Source organism: Nannobrachium achirus, assembly GCF_963921795.1.
Source record: "Nannobrachium achirus genome assembly, chromosome: 18".
NCBI lineage: Eukaryota > Metazoa > Chordata > Actinopteri > Myctophiformes > Myctophidae > Nannobrachium > Nannobrachium achirus.
The window spans coordinates 12681582-12700557 of record NC_137825.1 but is presented as its reverse complement, the minus strand read 5'-3'; the positions used below and the strand labels follow the sequence as shown (position 1 = coordinate 12700557).

Below are 18976 nucleotides of genomic sequence, written 5' to 3'. Positions count from 1 at the left end.
CCCAACTGCCTTGTGTTTTCACTCCAGTCAATGCTATGGGTGTCGAGAGGAGGAAGCTAGCTGACACGTAGCCAAAATGCTAACCCCTTTAGAAGCCCGATCTAAAGCTATTTCAGCCGCAAAAAACTTTCTCTTTGGGTCTGGGGACACAATCCGGAGAAAATCCTGTCTAAAGATGTGATTTATTATTGGAGTGGGCGGCGCGATTTGGCCGTTAGCGCGAATACGGCCCGTGGATGGCCGAGTCTAAGTCCCGGCCAAGGATGGACGTCTAGACTGGGGCTTCATTGAGGCCTCCGATAAAATAATTCATTTTATTAAATATCCCGGACATGTTCGGGATAGGCACCCTGGAATACGTCGCACCGCCTACAATGAACATTGGGTGAACATTGGGGGGGTCTAAACTTTATTTTAAACCATTTTCAATGGAATAAATCGTCGGAGCATCTAGCGTCTCTCGTTGGTGAGCGCTGGGCGAGCCGGGACCACCCACGTTGCTCCAAGCAGCTCGGGGTAAGTAAAATAGCAAATAAAAAATTGTTTTTGATCCCGAATATCCCGAACATGTTCGGGATAGGCACTTAAAGGGTTAAGGGAAGTAAGTACTGCTGGCCCTCAGGGATTTTGATGATCACTGCCCCTGACACATGCGCACGCTGTATACTCCACCAGCTGTAGCTTGTTTAACAGGTGAGGGCCCCAGCCCAAGATTGACAGCTGTCTGTCTGCCTGCCTAGAATCTCTTAAGTAGCCTATTGCAATCAGCAGCACTGTGAACGCCAGCGAGTGCCGTGGCTCGGCTGTGTGTGAACTGCAGCTGGGCACAACGCTCGCTGGGCGCAGAAGGCAAATTGGCTCCGTCTTTGGTCGGGATCACGTAGCGCTATGTTTTAGCGGTAATTACCAAGACGATTTCACAGAAATCATTACAAAACACAGTGCCACATGGAATGAATGTGAAACTAGATATAAACGTTTTTACTTGTTGTTTTATTTTCAAGGCATCATATTCACAGAAGATCTTTATACATTTGAATACTTGAAATGGGGCATTCTGCATAATACATTTTGATACCAATTCTTTTTTAAATTTAGAATTTCGGACTTCTACTTGTAACAGAGTATTTCTACTTTACAGTATTGATACTTTTACTTAAAGGACAACTCCAGACCAAATAACATCTAGGATGATTTTCCTACTTACCGGTATATTGATCCCATGGCAGAAATGCTCCTTTCGTCCAGTTTCCCCAGCAGAACCCAGCAGCCCTCATGGCATAGAGTGGAGCCCATAAGCCTATCGCTATGCAATAGCAATGACTGTGATATAAGTATATACAGTACAGTACAGTACAGTAGAGTACAGTAAGTGGTCACCTGCTGTGCATGACAGCCAGGGATCCTTTGATGGCTCCTTAAACTAGGTCACTGGTGTGAAGACATGATACACACCCATATGGTGCCAACACACGCGCGCATGCAGGCACACACGCAGGCATACACGCACGCACGCACGAACGCACGCACGCACGAACGATCACATGAAACACAGCTGCAGGTGTTACCCTGGAGAGCATTACTGCCTGCATTATTATTTCTGCCTGCCAGCACTCTTATGGTTCTCGCTCTGTATATGTGTTGCGTGCGCGTGTGTGTGCGCACATTTTTGTATGGGGTGTTGACAAAAAAAATAGCTGTAAGGAAGAAACCTAATTAACTTCTTTTTTTGTTGTTCTCTCCCCATAAAAGATTCTATTTCACCATGCTAACTTTACAGGAAGAGAAAAGCCTGTCGTTTATATTAGTTTGGTTTTGTCTTTCTCTCCCCATACACTAATGACCTCTACCAGGCCCGACAACAGGATTCTTGGGTGGGGGGGATAAGATTGTCTAAATCGGGGACCCCCTCCAATTGGGCCCCCCAGTGGGTCTCAAAACCTTATTTTCGGTAGAGCAATGTTAGTATTTTGTTTCGCCCGCTTGAGCATGTCAGTGTGGCATGTTTTACAGCTCATCTGCACTGCCCGTGATGTGGCGCGAGCGACGCAACGCGAGCGATGAAATCTCATTAAAATACATTTGTTTCAAAATACATTTTGCAAGGTTTCGCTGCAACGTCCATAGAGGTAAATGGCCATGTCCCGCCCCCCAAACACTTTATATTATTATTTATTTATTTGATTGGTTCGGGCTACGTCCCAAGACTTGCAACACAATGGCTGACGCTGGGGCTGTTAAGTCTGACATCATTTTGTAGGCAGAGGAGAACTTTTGCCCCCCAAAAAAGCGAATCTTTTTACTATTTTTACTATTTACTAAATTTTCTTCTCTTTGTTGTTGAAAGGAAAGTGGTAGAATTATACTTTAGTCGTTATTTTTGTCTCGGATCTGTTGAAATAGCGAGGGACAGATATTGACAATAAATCTGCTTGGAGGTCTGACTACAAAATGATGTCACGGCTTAAAAGCCCCATATGCAGACAGTTTTCGTGGGACGTCGCTCGCTCGTGTGCAGTGTGGATGAGGTGTCAGGTTGTTCTCTCCTCTCCCTCAGCTAGGTGGCCTCATGCCAAGCCGAGCTCCCTGCTTGGCACTCAGCATCAAGGGTTGGATTGGGGAGTAAGTCTCTGTGACATACTAGTATCATGTCCAGGAGGGTGTACTTGTACTTCAACCTGCCTCACGCTCCAGAAACAGGCGATACCGTAGGCTCCTGCCCTTTGGGCCTCATGGCTCAGCAGCATGGCTTACTTACTTACTCCTCTCCCTGTGACATAGCTCTGGTCCAAAGCGTTAGAGGGAGTTCAAACGTGCGACACAAGGTGCAGAAGCCACTATAGTCTGGACACATCTCCACTCAGGGGGTTAACACAGTTTTTCTTCCCATTGTTGCTTTTGTGAACAAAGTATTTTCTTTTTAGGAGGGCCGGGACATTTTCCTCTTTGTCTCTCCTATTTGGCACTGCCAGTACTGCCGGTAGTAAATGGACCCTTACGGTCCATTTGATTCCATTTGTACACTCTCAAAGTTAAGGGGGTCCTTGCAAGAAAAAACAACCACTCGTACTAGTGGACTATTAATGTTTTGTTTTGTTTTGTTTTGTTTTGTCTGTTAACATCAAATGTCTTAAGTATGCACGGATGTACTTGTTGTATTGTTCTGTCTATTGTATTTTCTGTGTTTTTGTAATGGGGACCCTCTTGAAAATGAGATGATATATCTTAAGGGGTTTTCCTTTCAATAAAAGATCATAATAATAATGTGCCATAGTGGCCTAGTAAATGTGTCATACATATTCTGGAGAAAACCTGGAGACTTGATATTCAGTAATTGTGTCTACTATCAAAATAAGGATGTGTGAAAACAAAATCTAAAAATGTCCACGGACAAGACCAAGACCCCTGCCTCTAAGTAAGGTAAATGTAAAGTGAGTGGATGTACTCTGTGTGTTTGGCAGGTGGTGTACAGACGAGCGGACATGGCCATCGGCTCTCTCACCATCAACGAGGAGCGCTCAGAGATCATCGACTTCTCCGTCCCCTTCGTGGAGACGGGCATCAGCGTCATGGTCGCCCGTAGCAACGGGACCGTCTCGCCGTCCGCCTTCCTCGGTAAGGAATTAACCCATTTAGGCCTAAAATTATTGACTGCTTTAACCAGTGAAAAATAGCAGATATACAAGCTCACAGCGCGGCACCGAGTGCCGTGCTGCGAGCTTGTAGATCTGCTATTTTTGAAAAATCGTGAAAATGTGTGCACATTTTTCAATATATATTTTTCAAAGCAGACTTTTGTAACTCAAATATCTGCTTCTGGGGGGTCCCTGGAACAACATATTTTGAGATGAGAGTCTGTGGCCAAATACCTGTAATTTTGGGGGTCCTTGAGATGAAAAAGTTTGAGAACCACTGATTTAGAAGAAGGATTTAGAAGTCGGGTCAAAGATCGTGTCAAGGATATTCAAAGACTTGCAAACATTTTCATGATTTTTCAAAAATAGCAGATCTACAAGCTCGCAGCGCGGCACTTGGTGCCGCGCTGTGAGCTTGTATATCTGCTATTTTTTGATAGTTAAAGCATAAAATAATGGTTAAAGTGGTTCAAATCTAATGCGACTCGGGCGCGTTCCAGGTATTTGAGAATTAAGCTCACGCTCACAGTGGATCTCAAACCTTTCAGGCAGCGACCCACCCAAAATCATTGTATCTGAATCAGGGACATCCCAAAATAATCATATTTGAACTGCAGGATCTCCCACCCTCGAAATTGTAGGAGTTATGGCATTACATTTAGTTTGACTCGATTACACAGATACACATGGTGAAAATAGCAGATCTACAAGCACACAACGTGAGCGGTGTAGATCGGCTATTTAGAGGGACAGTGTCGTGCAGAGTTTGACAGTGTAGTGCAGGGCGAGGCTAAATTAGGCACGGGTGCCAACATTGGCACAGTGGAGGGTGATCACTGGCACATTGGCAGAAGTGTGTGAGAGAAAATGAAGTCACCCAATTTGCACAAATTACATCCTGCACATAATTCTACATTCATTAAAACCCCGAACTTTGACTGTGGAGGGAGTTGGGGAGATAGGTGGGTTATTGCTCTGAGTCTAATGATCATTATAAACTGACAATCAAAATATGTCGGAATTTTTGATGGGGTGTCGTTAAAATGTATGATTTTGTAACCCATTTTTCATCCAGTGCCAATTGCCTGAGCTGTAATACTGGGCCCCGCTCTCCCTCTGCCACACCTGGGGAGAGCCCCGAACTGAGCTCATTATTCCTTCAATGTATGAGGAGTGAGCAGGCCACTTCTTATCACCTGACAGGGGGAGGGGGGGGGGATTATAGAGACCAGGGTTATTGCTTGTTTTTGTGAGGGTATCTACCATAGGAGACACGGGGAGAACATGTGCAAACACCACACAGAAAGGCCCTTTCACCAACCCCACCTATAGGGTGTGGGCACTGATGACGCGGAGGAGAGAACACACCCCCAGCGTCCCCCGGTGGGAATCGAACCCAGGACCTTCTAGCTGTGAGGCGACAGCGCTACCGACTGTAGGTGCCATCGTGCCCCTTTGATTACGGTGGTTCTGACTGCAATGGGGGAAGTTCCTTCCACAGTTTGGGAGCCAGGAGGGAGAAGAGAGTCTGGGACGTGTGGAGCGTTGTCGTCCCGGATTTCTTTTTTAGAGAAGGTTCAGACAGCTTCCTTGTGTTGGCTGATCTGAGTGAGCAGGAGGGCTTGTAGGGTTGGATGATGATCAGGCTTTAACCCGTTCAGTACGGGTACACTGTATTGTGTATCATTATTTTATGCTTTAACTATTGAAAAATAGCAGATATACAAGCTCACAGCGCGGCACCGAGTGCCACGCTGCAAGCTTGTAGATCTGCTATTTTTTTTTTATCGTGAAAATTTGGATTTTGACCCGATTCTATAAGTGTCTTTTGAATCCTTCTAAGATTTTTTTGAAAAACCTATGTTTCTATGTCAGCAATCTGGCCAGCCATCGTCAAAGAAAAGGTCCTTTTCACTTAAATGGAGCTCAGTTAGTCTGTTCTTGAGAGACTACTATGTCAACCTTTTCATGTGAAGGACCCCCAAAATGATATGTATTTGGCCACGGACCCGCATCTCAAAATATTTAGTTCCAGGGACCACCCAGAAGCAAAATTTGAGTTACAAACGTTCGCTTTGAAAATACTATTATATTCAAAGATTTGCACACATGTTCACGACTTTTTCAAAAATAGCAGATCTACAAGCTCGCAGCGCGGCACTCGGTGCCGCGCTGTGAGCTTGTATATCTGCTATTTTTCACTGGTTAAAGCATCCAATAATTTTAGGCCTAAATGGGTTAAAGGCCTTTGAAGTGCCATGCTGTTTGGTAGCTTTGTAGGCCAACGGAGAAGGGGTGAGACACAGGAACATTCTGGACTGGTTGAAGAGCGTTCCGCGGCATTCTGGATCATTTGGAGCCTTGGAGGGGCTTAAAGGAGTAGTTCACCCCCCACGAAGCCTCAAATTAATGGAGATTCTTTTGCAGTTTTGTCGCATTCTGAAGCCAATAATTTGAAGACCGGTGTAAAGATGCTAGGACATTCACCGAATATTCGAATATTCGAATATCAAAGTCACTATTCGACGTTGTTCACCGAAGTCGAATATTCGCTTATTTTTTATTTTTTTTATTGTTTTCTCTTTAAAAAATGTATAGTTTATAAAGCTTGGCTAGATAGGAAGTCATAAGAATGAGTTGTCAATGCCCCTGGTGGATGAATTAGTTAATGCTCTATACCAGGGGTTCTCAAACCTTTTTAGGCTGTGACCCCCAAAATAAACATATTTGAACTGGGGACCCCCACCCTGACAAGCACTTGGAATTGTAGGTATTACATTTAATGTGACTTGGTTCTGCAGATAAATATTGTAAAAATAGCAGAGCATGTAGATAGGCTGTTTTCACAATGTTCGCCTCTTGCTTTCTTAATATTTGACAGTTTGGCCAGTCCTGTCAAATATTCGACTATTCGAATACTTTGAGGTTGAATAATTTGAATACTAAAAATCACTATTCGTGAATGGCCTAAAAGATGCTAATATCTCTGGCAGGAGACTCCGCAAGTCTGCTACTGTAGTCTCCACCGGTCATCAAATGATTGGCTTAAGGAATTCACTGAGGGTATTATTTGATTAATTCATCCTCCTTTTTCCTGAGCTTTTCTTTCATTCCTTTGCCTGTAAAATATAGTTGGCAAATCATTTATTATAATTCTGCTTCCAGGGAATGAATGAAATGGGACAGAGCCGTGACACCAAATATGCTTAATTTATTTATGCTCTTTATATTATGCTCAATTAAATATATTTATTTAATCCAACAGTTGTCTGACTGAAACGAGTTGAGAATGCGGCAAAAAGGAAAACATCTCTGCTTTGTGGGGTGTGTGATTGATAGAAAATAAGTCACTTTCTGGGTGAAACTACTCCTTCAGGTGCTCTGGGAGGCCGGTAGGAGGGAGTTGAAAGCGGTTAAGTGATCAACAGTCTGTAATTGAGTACCTGAGACGAATAACAGTCCATATTGTATTTTTTTTTAATATATATATTTTTTGATTTACCAGACTGTAAAACACAAACTAGTAATTTTTAATGTTACATTGTTAATGCACTCCCCCCTCATTTGGTTCAATTCTCTTATCTGCTCCCTTTGTTTGCTGAATATTGCTTGTATGGACTTACAGTATGTTGTTCCACAACCTGTTGGAGATAAACTGTTTTTCCACTTTCTATAAGTATTATGTCTTATAATTCCTAATATATATGAGTTAAGTAAAACAATCTAATTCAACAAAATGAAGGGGAAGTGCATTAAGAATTTAACAGATTAAAAACTTCTAGTTTGTGGTTTACAGTCTGGTAAATAAAATAAAAAAACAGATACAATGAGCTACAGCAGGGGTCTTCAATGTTTTCAGGCCAAGGACCCCTTAGTTGACAGAGAGATGAAGCAGGGACCCCCACACCCTTTTCATTGATTACTTATACCGGTAGTTTAATCGTTTGACAGCACGATCATCAGTATATTTTGGATTCATGTCAGATATTTAACCACTTGAACCGTCAATACCTCATATAATCTTTTTCCCCTTTACACCAAACCTCTTTGCCGAAAATAGCCGATCTACAAGCTCACAACGCCTCGCGTGAGGCCCCCCTTTTAGTAACTCTGAGGACCCCCTATGGGTCCCAGAACCTCTGTTGAAGACCTGTTAGGCAAAATAGATTTTGAACAAGTTAGTTAGCATCAGTGTGAGTCTCTCTGAGCAGAGCTGAGCAGAGCGCTGGCTGCTCCCCCAGTGTCTCCACTGGCCTACTTTAACAAGTTTTGTCTCTTTGGTCCACAGAGGCCTCCGCAAACTTCACATTCCATGTTTACTTTCTATCTTATTTTATATGTATATCTATAGACTTCAACAAAATCCCTATCTCTCTCACACGCACGCACGCACGCACGCACGCACGCACGCACGCAGATTTTCAGGGGATTTGTAGAACATTGAACTTGTAGATAAGCTATTTTTGCTATTTTTATGACCTTCTCTGACTTTAAAGTTTAGATCTACCTATGAAGATGGATTCTGCTTTTCAATGGGAATGGAGTGGTTTCTTGACATTTGTGAGTTTCGGTTTGGGTTCATGATGTTTCCTCCTCTCTCCCCCCTCTCTCTCTCCCTCTCCAGAGCCATACAGTCCAGCGGTTTGGGTGATGATGTTCGTGATGTGTCTGACCGTGGTCGCCGTCACCGTCTTCGTGTTCGAGTACTTCAGCCCGGTTGGCTACAACCGCAGCCTGATCAGTGCCAAAGGTGAGGTTTGGGCGTTTAGGCATTTAGCACGGTGGTATTTTGGGGGTCACAGCCTGAAAAGGTTGAGAACCACTGGCCTAGAGGGTGGGTCGATCTCAGACAGTGACAGTTACTTCAGGACCATGGACAGCAGCTGCAGTGACAGTTACTTCAGGACCATGGACAGCAGCTGCACTGCTGCAGTGACAGTTACTTCAGAACCATGGACAAAAATAGCAGATCTACAAGCTTACAAGGGCTTTGCATGGCGATGAGTCGTGAGCTTTTAAACCTGCTATTTTTGGACTGGCTGAAGTATAGAATAGGGTTGATGTGGTCAAACGGATCGTGATGCTGTATTAACACATTTAGCTGGGGACCCCCTGGAACCCCCACCCCAAGGACCCCCGGGGGGTTCCCGGACACCTCTTTGAGATCCACTGCATTTGTTTTTTTGGGGGGAGAGGATTAATCAATCCCAGAATGCAACACTGACAGAGCACGCCAATGACCTGAAAGGTCACTTTCCCTTTCTAATTAGCATCGGTCGCTACGCTAATCGAAGTTGTGATTGATGGCGTCGGTTCCCCGCCCATTGTCCGCCCATGAGCAACAATGGCGGGGAATGGCAGGAAGAAGAGAATGAAACGCTTCTGTTGGCAGAGGTGGACAGTAGCTATTAAATTTACTCACGTACTGAATGATTGTTCAGGTACTTTTTACTTAAAGGACGACTTCACCACTTTTCAACCCATCTTCATGTAATTGGTCATCTCTAATGTTCATGATAAAATAGCACAATTATTTTCTACTCGGTCTGTGTCTCATAGGAGGGCTGAGGGCAGTTCAGAAACCCGAATACCGTCTACCAGGGAATCCAAGCTAATAGAAACAGTAGGCTTTCTATTCCTGAAAAGCTACAGTGTTCTATTGGAAGCCATTGTTCTTGTGATAATAAAAATCTAAATATATGTGTATATATATTTTTAAAAAAAAGAAATCTGCCAAACGATGATGTCACTGGCAGACGGATTTCTGAACTGCCCACAGCCCTCCTGTGACTTGTCCGAGTAGGGGAAAAAAAAAGTGCTATTTTATCATGAACATCAGTGAGGACCAATTATATGAAGAGGTTGAAAAGTGGTGAAGTCTTCCTTTAAAAATATTGCACTTTTTACTACAGGGGTTTTCAACCTATTTCATATTAAGGTCCATTATTTATTCAGCAGACCACCATTTGATGAGATATGTGTTGATTGTTCACAATTCCATGCTGTATTGATGTATGTACCAATAGGAGAGATAAACAGGGAAACGTTGATCAAAATACAAATTCTTCTACATTCTCTAATTGTGTAAACTACTTGTAAATTACGTAATGCAGTTGTACAAAAATAATGTAACTCCTGAGAGCGTAAGATGAAACCAAATGGACCCATAAGGGTCCATTTGGTTTAATTTTACGCTGTTGAGAGTTAAATATCTGTAAAGGTAGCTGAGGACCACCTGGAACCAAATCAAGAACCACTGCTGAAAAAATGTAGTTACAAGTGTAGTTTTAGATTATAATTACAAAACATACAATAAACAATTAAGCCCTATTTTACACTTTGGCTATTCGAAAATCGCTGATGTACAACTGCAGGTGTAGCTCAGCCAATTGAAAATATTTTTAAAATTTGTGAAATATTTTTAAAAATAAATCGCTGATGTACAACTGCAGGTGTAGCTCAGCCAATTGAAAATATTTTTAAAATTTGTGAAATATTTTTAAAAATTGTGAAATATTTTTGGGAAAAAGAGAATATGTGAGACATTCTGCATAATGAGTACTTCTACCCAAGTGCAATTTTTAATATAGGCCTTTAGCTTGTAATAGAGTATTTTTACCTTGCGGTATTGATTCTTTTACTTAAGTAAAAAAACCTTTTGGAGAGTATCCTCTAGACTAGAAGGACATTGAGATTGACGCCTCCTGAATACTTAAAGGCTCCAACTGTTGACATTTCACACTCTATAAAAGAGGACAACAGAACAACAATACAAGGTGTCTCTGACTGGCAGATAGATGTGTGATAAAAAAAAAAGACTTTCATTCATTCTATTCGTGCCAGGATTGGTTTTTGAACTCTTTCCTGTTCTGGAACACATTATTACGCATCATTACTTTAACCACTATTTTATGCTTTAACTATAAAAAATAGCAGATATACAAGCTCACAGCGTGGCGCTTTGTGTTAAATAAATGTAGCCTATATATTTTTCAAAAGAAAGTTCAAAAACAGCAGATTGACAAGCTCGCAGCACGGCACAAAATGACACGATGTGAGCTTGTAGATCTGCCATTTCTGAGACCAGTTCGATCCCGGGCTCCCCCATCGTTAGAGTCGAAGAGTACCTTGAGCAAGACTCTGAACCCCTAGTTGCTCCCGGTGAGCAGGTTGGTGCCTTCACTGCCTTGCATGGTTTCCTCCGCCATCGGTGTATGAATGTGTGTGTGAATGGGTGAATGGAATGCACAATCTATGGAATGTGCCTTTTTTTCTTTTATTTTTTCTTCTTTATGACTGCTGTTTTTTTTCCTTTTGTTATTGATGATATCCTATGCTGGCTATGCATAGTACTGTGTTCTATCCGTTTGTCTTTCAATGTTATATGAGATACATGAAGTGGTTCCTGTGTAAATAAGCCAAAAAGCTTACAAGGATCTCCTTTTAGTTGACCAGTGATTTGTACTGTCAAGAAACTGTAATTTTTTCCTATGCAACCTTCTAATAAGTTCTTCAATCAATCAATCAATCAATCAATCAATCAATCAATCAATTCAATTCAATCAAAAACTCTCTCACCTGTCTCTCTCCCTCTCCCAGAGCCCGGAGGTCCCACCTTCACCATAGGGAAGTCGGTGTGGCTGCTGTGGGGCATCGTGTTCAACAACTCAGTGCCCATCGAGAACCCCAAAGGGACCACCAGTAAGATCATGGTGCTGGTGTGGGCCTTCTTCGCCGTCATCTTCCTGGCCTCCTACACAGCCAACCTGGCCGCCTTCATGATCCAGGAGCAGTACATCGACACCGTGTCGGGACTGTCCGACAAGAAGGTGAGACCACCACGAACGAGACGGGACCAAACGGGATTAGATGAGATGGGTTGAGATCAGGCACGTCGTGCACACATTGACGTCAAAGGGGGCTTGAGCCCCTGCCCTTTTACCTACAGCAGTGGTTCTCAATCTTTTCAGGCCGCGACGCCCAATATAATCATATTTTAACTGGGGACCACCCCAACCTGACGAGCATTAAGAGTAGAGGCATTACATTTTGTATAACATGGTTCTGTTGTGAAAATAGCAGATCTACATGCTCACAACGCCTCGCATGTGAGCATGTACAGTAGATCGGCTATTTTCACAATTTCTGTCTCTAATATTTGACAAATTTTGTTTAAAGTTATACCATGTAACTTTTTTTATAAAACAAATCTTAAAATGGTCCTAGCTGTTAAATCGCTAAAGTTTTAGAACCCCCACTCCGTTATTTTCAGCTTCTAAAGCCTTCTCTTTATATGTTTTCTATGATCCCTGCCCGGGACCGGTTTTCGCGGAAAAATTGCGTCATCACACTACCGGCCAATCACAGCGAGGGTTATACACTGCCGGCCAATCACAGCGCAGAACATACACTGCCGGGCTCTCTGGTGGGTTTAGGAAACACGCCTTCAGGAAGTACACTGCAGTGTTTACACTGGAGGAGTCTAGCATGTAACTCCCCAACCGCTGCTCGTAGAAGGACACGGGAGACCTCATTGAAAGCGTCTTGGCGAGGCGAGGCGGACGCGGTGGTCTGACGTGCTTAAATTGTCACTTTAGAAATGTGCAGATATACCCTCTACTTAAACTTTAAGTTGTTTTGTGTACTCTTGAGTGAGAAAACAACATTGCACATTAAATTAATAATCTAACATAATTAATAATCCCAACATAATTTGGGGACCCCCCTGGGGGTCCTGACCCACAGGTTGAGAACCGCTGACCTACAGTGTCTGTAAGAAGTGCCCTCTCCAGACCATGAATGCAGTTTTTACCATGGTGAAAGAAATGCAAATGCCCCCCCTTTCCATGCCATACCTGAAGGCAGCATTCAAGAGATTGGCCTTGTCCAAACTCTCCTGAACTTGAATGCAGCATCTTATGTTGAAAGAATTGCCTGTCTCTGTGTAGAAATCCATGCCTTTACGCCACATCTCCAGTATTGACTTTACTATGCTTAGTTCAGTGTGGTATGAACGTCAAACGTTTGACGTCTGGGCAGTGAGAATGTGTTGGTTGTACACATCCAGTTGGTGCTGCTGCACAACAGGATGACCGACAGTTTAAAAAAGAAAATCCGCACAGCAGCTTAGCTCCCAAAAATATTGTTTTCTCACTGTTGCAAAAAGTGTGAGTAGGCTACACCACAACGTCTGAGCGGTCTCCAAACTGACACTTTCTGTGCTACAGTAAATATAGGTTTTGGGAGCTACTGTTTACGTTGTTTTGCAGATTTTTCTTAAACTGTATGTCAGTCTCACTTCAGTGGTAAACATCCTGCACATCTCTCTTGCCCCTTCTCCAGTGGTGTAAAGTAACTAAGTAGATTTACTTAAGTACTGTACTTAAGTACACTTTTGAGGTATTTTTACTTTACTTGAGTATTTCCAATTTCCAATACTTTTACTTTTACTCCACTATATCTCATTTATTTGAAAACTTTAGTTACTAATTACTTTGCAGATATAAATTATAATTTCATAAAAAAAGACATAAACGACTTTAGCCCTATTTTATACCGTGGCTATTTGAAAATAGCCGATCTGCTATTTTCAAACAATTGGTACTTTTACTTTTGGTGCTTTGAAGTACATTTTGACATTTTGCCAATACTTTCATACTTTTACTCAAGTACATTTTGAATTCTGGACTTTTACCTGTAAGGGTGCCCTCACACCAAAATACCTATGAGAGTGGAATCCGCGTTCCGCCAATGCATTTCAATGAGAAGGGAGCGTTTTTTGCAGGAAATCCTCTGCTTGCATGAAACCGCTTCACTCTCATTGAAATGCATTGGCGGAACGCGGATTCCACTCTCATAGGTACTTTGGTGTGAGGGCACCCTAAGAGAGTACTTCTACAATGCCGTATTGATACTTTTACTTAAGTACAAAATGTGATTACTTTTTCCACCACTGCCCCTCTCTCTCTCTCTCTCTCTCTCTCTCTCTCTCTCTCTCTCTCTCTCTCTCTCTCTCTCTCTCTCTCTCTCTCTCTCTCTCTCTCTCTCTCTCTCTCTCTCTCATCTCTCCTGTCTCTCTCTTCCTCTGTTACCAATGACGAGCACAACCCTGCTCGGTTGTACCTTAGGAAGAAGGAGAAAGGGGGGGGGAAGCCCCATTCACGAACCTGATGTAGTCGACTTCAAGTCCTTTCCCATAAGAACATCTCTGTGCATTCCTCATAAGGACTGTCAGAGTGTGGGTGCAAGCACATCTCAGCCCGGGGTGCCTGAATGAGGAATCAATAAGGCTGTCTGTCAACGCAGGCAGAGTGTCTGTGTCTGGGACTTGTTCTGCCATGAGCACATTATGGGCCCAGGGGTACTTTAACTATTGAAAAATAGCAGATCTACAAGCTCACGGCGCGGCACCGAGTGCCTCGCTGCGAGCTTGTAGATCTGCTATTTTTGAAAAATCGTGAAAAGTCTTTTTTTTTTAAACATATGTTTCTATGTCTGTTGTGCTCTAACCCTTTCGTGTCAAGGACCCCCAAAATGATATGTATTTGGACGCGGACCCCCCATCTCAAAATATTTATTTCCAGGGACCCCCCCAGAAGTAGAATTTGAGTTTCAAATGTTTGCTTAAAAAATACATATGTTCAAAGATTTGCACACATTTTCACGACTTTTCAAAAATAGCAGATCTACAAGTTCGCAGTGCCGCACTGTGAGCTTGTATATCTGCTATTTTTCAAAAAAATTAAGGACCCTCCACCTTGGGCCCTAGTAACTCAGTCCCACTTTCCTCCCCCCTTGTGACGCCCCTGGCCATGAGTCCCCCCCCCCCTCCAACTTGTCCATCAATATGTCCGCCCCAGGCTGCCACTTCTCATCCCCTCCCGTCGCGTCGCTCGCTCACGCCGTTTAATGCTAGACGGCCAAATGTCAGACGACGTTCGGGGTGGATTCGAAAATCGGTGGGAGTCGAGCTGTGCCGAAAACAGCCGTCGCTCTTCTGCTAATACTTCAACATACAGTATACATACACACGCACGCACGCGTGCACGCACACAACACACACACACACACAGGATACAAAAGCCACCAACGCAGAGCCTAAGCTCGCGGAAGCTTCATGCCGGATTTATGCTGCGTAGATAGATTCACTGGGAATAGCCGATCTACAGGCTCTACACAAGCTTTCGGTGCGACGCTTTGAGAGCTTGCAGATCGGCTGTTTTTCCGGTGCACAATGCCAGCGGCGTGCATATAATATAATATACATCAGGCGTCTTAGAGGCAATCTTTGCATTCTTCATTGATAAGCGTCTCGGCGTCACATGCAGCCCAGGCAGGGATTAAAGCGAACCACCTCAGTGATCTATGGATGCATTAACCCATTTAGGCCTAGAATTATTGAATGCTTTAACCAGTGAAAAATAGCAGATATACAAGCTCACAGCGCGGCACCGAGTGCCGCGCTGTGAGCTTGTAGATCTGGATCTGGGTGGTCCCTGGAACTAAATATTTTGAGATGGGGGCCGTGGCCAAATACATGTCATTTTGGGGGTCCTTCACATGAAAAGGTTTGAGAACCACTGACATAATAGTCTCTCAAGAACAGACTAACTGAGCTCCAGTTAAGTGAAAAGGACATTTTCTTTGACGATGGCCAGCCAGATTGCTGACATAGAAACATAGGTTTTTCAAAAAACCTTAGAAGGATTCAAAAGGCACTTATAGAATCGGGTCAAAATTTGAATTTTCACGATTTTTCAATAGTTTCAATAGTTAAAGCATAAAATAATGATACACAATAATGTGTCCCCGTTCTGGATGCATTAAGCACTGTGTACAGGTTCTATAGATTAGTTATCTATTACCCTGAAGATGCACGTCTGTAGGGATTAGAGGCTTATAGAGCGCACAGACCATACATTCACACTTCAGACATTCTCCACACAATAATGTTTACTACCGGCCATTCATAATGGGGTTTACTTTGGTATGAATATATACCATATATTCAGGCACGTGCACACTTGGACATCAAAGGGGGCTTGAGCCCCCTGCCCTTTTATCCGTCTGTAAACAGTGCCCTGAATGCAGGTTTTACGATGGTGAAAGAAATGCAAATGCCCTCTTTCCATGCCATACCTGAAGGCAGCATTCAATAGAATTGCCTTGCCCAAACTCTCCTGAACATGAATGCAGCATCTTATGTTGAAAGAATTGCCCTCTCTGGGTAGAAATCCCAGTATTCACTTGACTATTATAGTTCAGTGTGGTATCAAATACCGAAAATAGCCGACCTCCAAGCTCACAACGCGTCGCGCTTGTGAGCTTGGAGGTATTTTCGGTGTTTCCACCAAAAGGCCCTTTTAGAAATGTCAGCTCCTGCCTCTCTAACATTCTCTGTCCCTGCATATCATCTGGCTTTGTCCTGGCTCTGAAGCGTGGCCTACATCTGGCCTACATCTTGGAACAAAGCGTTTGTTGTACGGCCAGGGTCACATCGGGTCAGTTCCCAGTTTGATCCCGGGCTCCCCCAGAGTAAAGGTCTTTGCACACTGCTGCGTTTTTCGGAGACGAATATCGGAGCGAATTTCGGAGCACGTAAATAAAAAAAATCTATCTCACATTTATGTCATTCATGTTTGCACACTGCTGCCCATTTCGTATTTATTTTCAGACCAGGGTTGATTGTTTTCCAATTTATGGAGAGTATTTTTGCAGAAACTCGCAAATGGCAAGAAACCAATCTGTTCCCACTTCATAGGTAAACTTCAAAGTCAGAGAAGGTCATAAAAATAGCAAAGATATCTAATCTACAAGCTCAATGTTCTGCCAATCCACTGGAAATCTACTGTCTTGCCAAAGGCAGGACGTGTGAAGTTTTGAAACGGCGCATCTGTAATCAGCAAAGTACAATCCTTCTCCAGATGATGAACACTGACACTTTGACCTTCTCGCCTGCTGTGCATTAAAGGCTGTTGAAGGAACGTGGGGGTTAAGAAGAGACCTTTGATTTGTGTCTGCTGGGTTTATCAGGTGGATTAGCGTACTGTATACACAGTGATCTATTCAGGATCTGAGGCTGCAGGCGTCACCGTGGATCCCACATAATCTCAGGGGACTCCTGGAGCTCCGAGGTGAGCTAAGACTCTGAGCTCTATAATCTATAGGAACCCTGTAGCGTACGCACAGTCAGCGCTGGAACAAGACCTGCGTTCAGAGTTGAGTAAACCAAGAAAAGAAAACAATCACACCCAGTGTGAAGTGAGCGGTTGCCGTGAGCGGAGTTCATTTCATTAAAGCATCCTGCGAAGCTTGGACGGACATACCTACATGCGGACAAAGCTATGATAATTTCACCATATCACAAAAAAAGAGTGTGAATTTACTGAATTCTCTGGCTGGGAGTGCTGACACACACGCATGCACATAAAAAGAGACGCACACACGCTCATTTGCATACACATCGTTGTACACAAGTACATAGGAATACAAATATAGGCATTAACGCATTGAGGGAGATCGTTGCATTATGGGATAAATGCACACCAATTTGCATGCGCTTTGTTCATAATCTGAGATAAATACATGCCATCCAAGTCCACACACACATAACGTGCACGCGCACAGAGTGAGAGTGATCGTTGCATAACTTAACCTAGTGTAATCATTTGTAGGCAGAGTGCACGTGCGCATGCATTTACACGCTCGCACACACACACATGCGCGCACACACACGCACACACACGCACACACGCACACACACACACACACACACACACACACACACACACACACACACACACGCACGCACACACAAACAGGTTCATGGTTAAACACACAATGCACTTAGCAGCGGGGTGACAGCTCCATTCATTGTGCTCTCAGTGTAAAGGTCATGGCTGTAAGCAGGATAAATAGATCCATTCAGTGTGCAGCTAATTGAACCCCAACCGTCACCCCACCCGTCCCCCCAATAACTCCCTCCTCCACCCTGCCGTTTGACATTAACCACCCCATTGCTACATTTACCGTGCTGATGGGGGAAAAGAAAACTAACTAATAACTACATTTCATTTGCAACCATTTTCTTTTTTTGTATATATTTGTTTTGGGTGCTTTTTTATGCCTTTATTGATAGGACAGTAGTCTCGCATAGCCAGACAACTATTCCACAATCTCCGAATGTTATATAGAGTCTGGAACTACAGCTCCTGAACGGCGAGTAATGGAAGCTGGCATTTCCGTTCAAGAAAATATATTTTAAAATGTCATTTCTGATAAGCATCAAGCTAAATATGTTTAGATGATTTTTATTCATATAATGATAAATGTTTGCGACGGAAACGGAAGTGATGAGGAGGCTTCACTTCCGCTTTAACCGGTTACTCGTCGTTCTTCTTCCGTTATTCCAGACTGTATGACGGGAGCATTTGCAAATCGCGGAGTCAACAGTCTGGCCACGCGAGACTAATAGGACAGTAGACCGACAGGAAATGGGGAGAGAGGTAGTTCTTCTTTCGTGTATCATCGTCCTTGATGATTGGTTTGGCGACATTTTATTTCGCAAGATTTCTTGTTACTTAGGGGAGGCCATGAGGTGGCTGTCGTCTTCTCCCCCTTGCTGACGTCGGCCTAGGCAGGGTTTGAACCACTCAACCTTCTGCATGAAGGGCATAAGGGCACTAACCTCTACACCAACGTCGCACCCCCAGATGGGGAGTGACATGCAGCATAGGTTGACAGGAACGGGACTCGAACCCGATACACGCTGTCAGGCATCAGAGACTATCTGGTATGCGCCTGGACCACTAGGCCAGCAGGTGCCCGTTTGCAACCGTTTTCATATCAAGGACCATTATTTATTGGGCTTCCTGGTTCTCGCTCCGTGTTTGTCAATTAGCCATAACTAGCGAATGCATGGCCTCGCGTAGCCAGGCTTACTCATCTGCAAAGAGAAAAGCCTGGTTACGACCATAGGGGGGGGTGGCATAGCTCAGGGGTAGAGAAACCGTTATTAGAGCACGAAGGGTTCCCGAAGGGTTCCCAGTTCGAATCCGGGCTCCCCCTGAGTTAATGTCGAAGGGTCCTTGGGCAAGACTCTGAACCCCACATTGCTCCCGGTGAGTAGGTTGATGCCTTGCATGGTTTCCTCCGCCACCGGTGTATGAATGTGTGTGTGAATGGGTGAATGTAGTGCACGATCTCTGTAAAGCGCGTTGGTTAAAAGCGCTATATAAAATGCACCATTTAACATTTAACATAGGCTGATACGGCATTGAACGGTGCTACTTCCGCCGGGAAATTTTCAACGGATCGGATGTTATTGTTTTTTCACTGTGTGG

General features: G+C 43.7%; 1 protein-coding gene across 1 annotated transcript in view; it reads left to right on the top strand.

Moving 5' to 3' along the window:
• LOC308302883 (glutamate receptor ionotropic, NMDA 2C-like) overlaps positions 1-18976 on the top strand; it is a gene marked incomplete at both ends in the record, with an annotated part of 142011 nt that overhangs the window by 96813 nt on the left and 26222 nt on the right. The window contains 3 exon segments of the mRNA XM_080747201.1: positions 3462-3615; positions 8260-8385; positions 11235-11464. Coding sequence (XP_080603327.1) covers positions 3462-3615; positions 8260-8385; positions 11235-11464 — 510 coding nt within the window.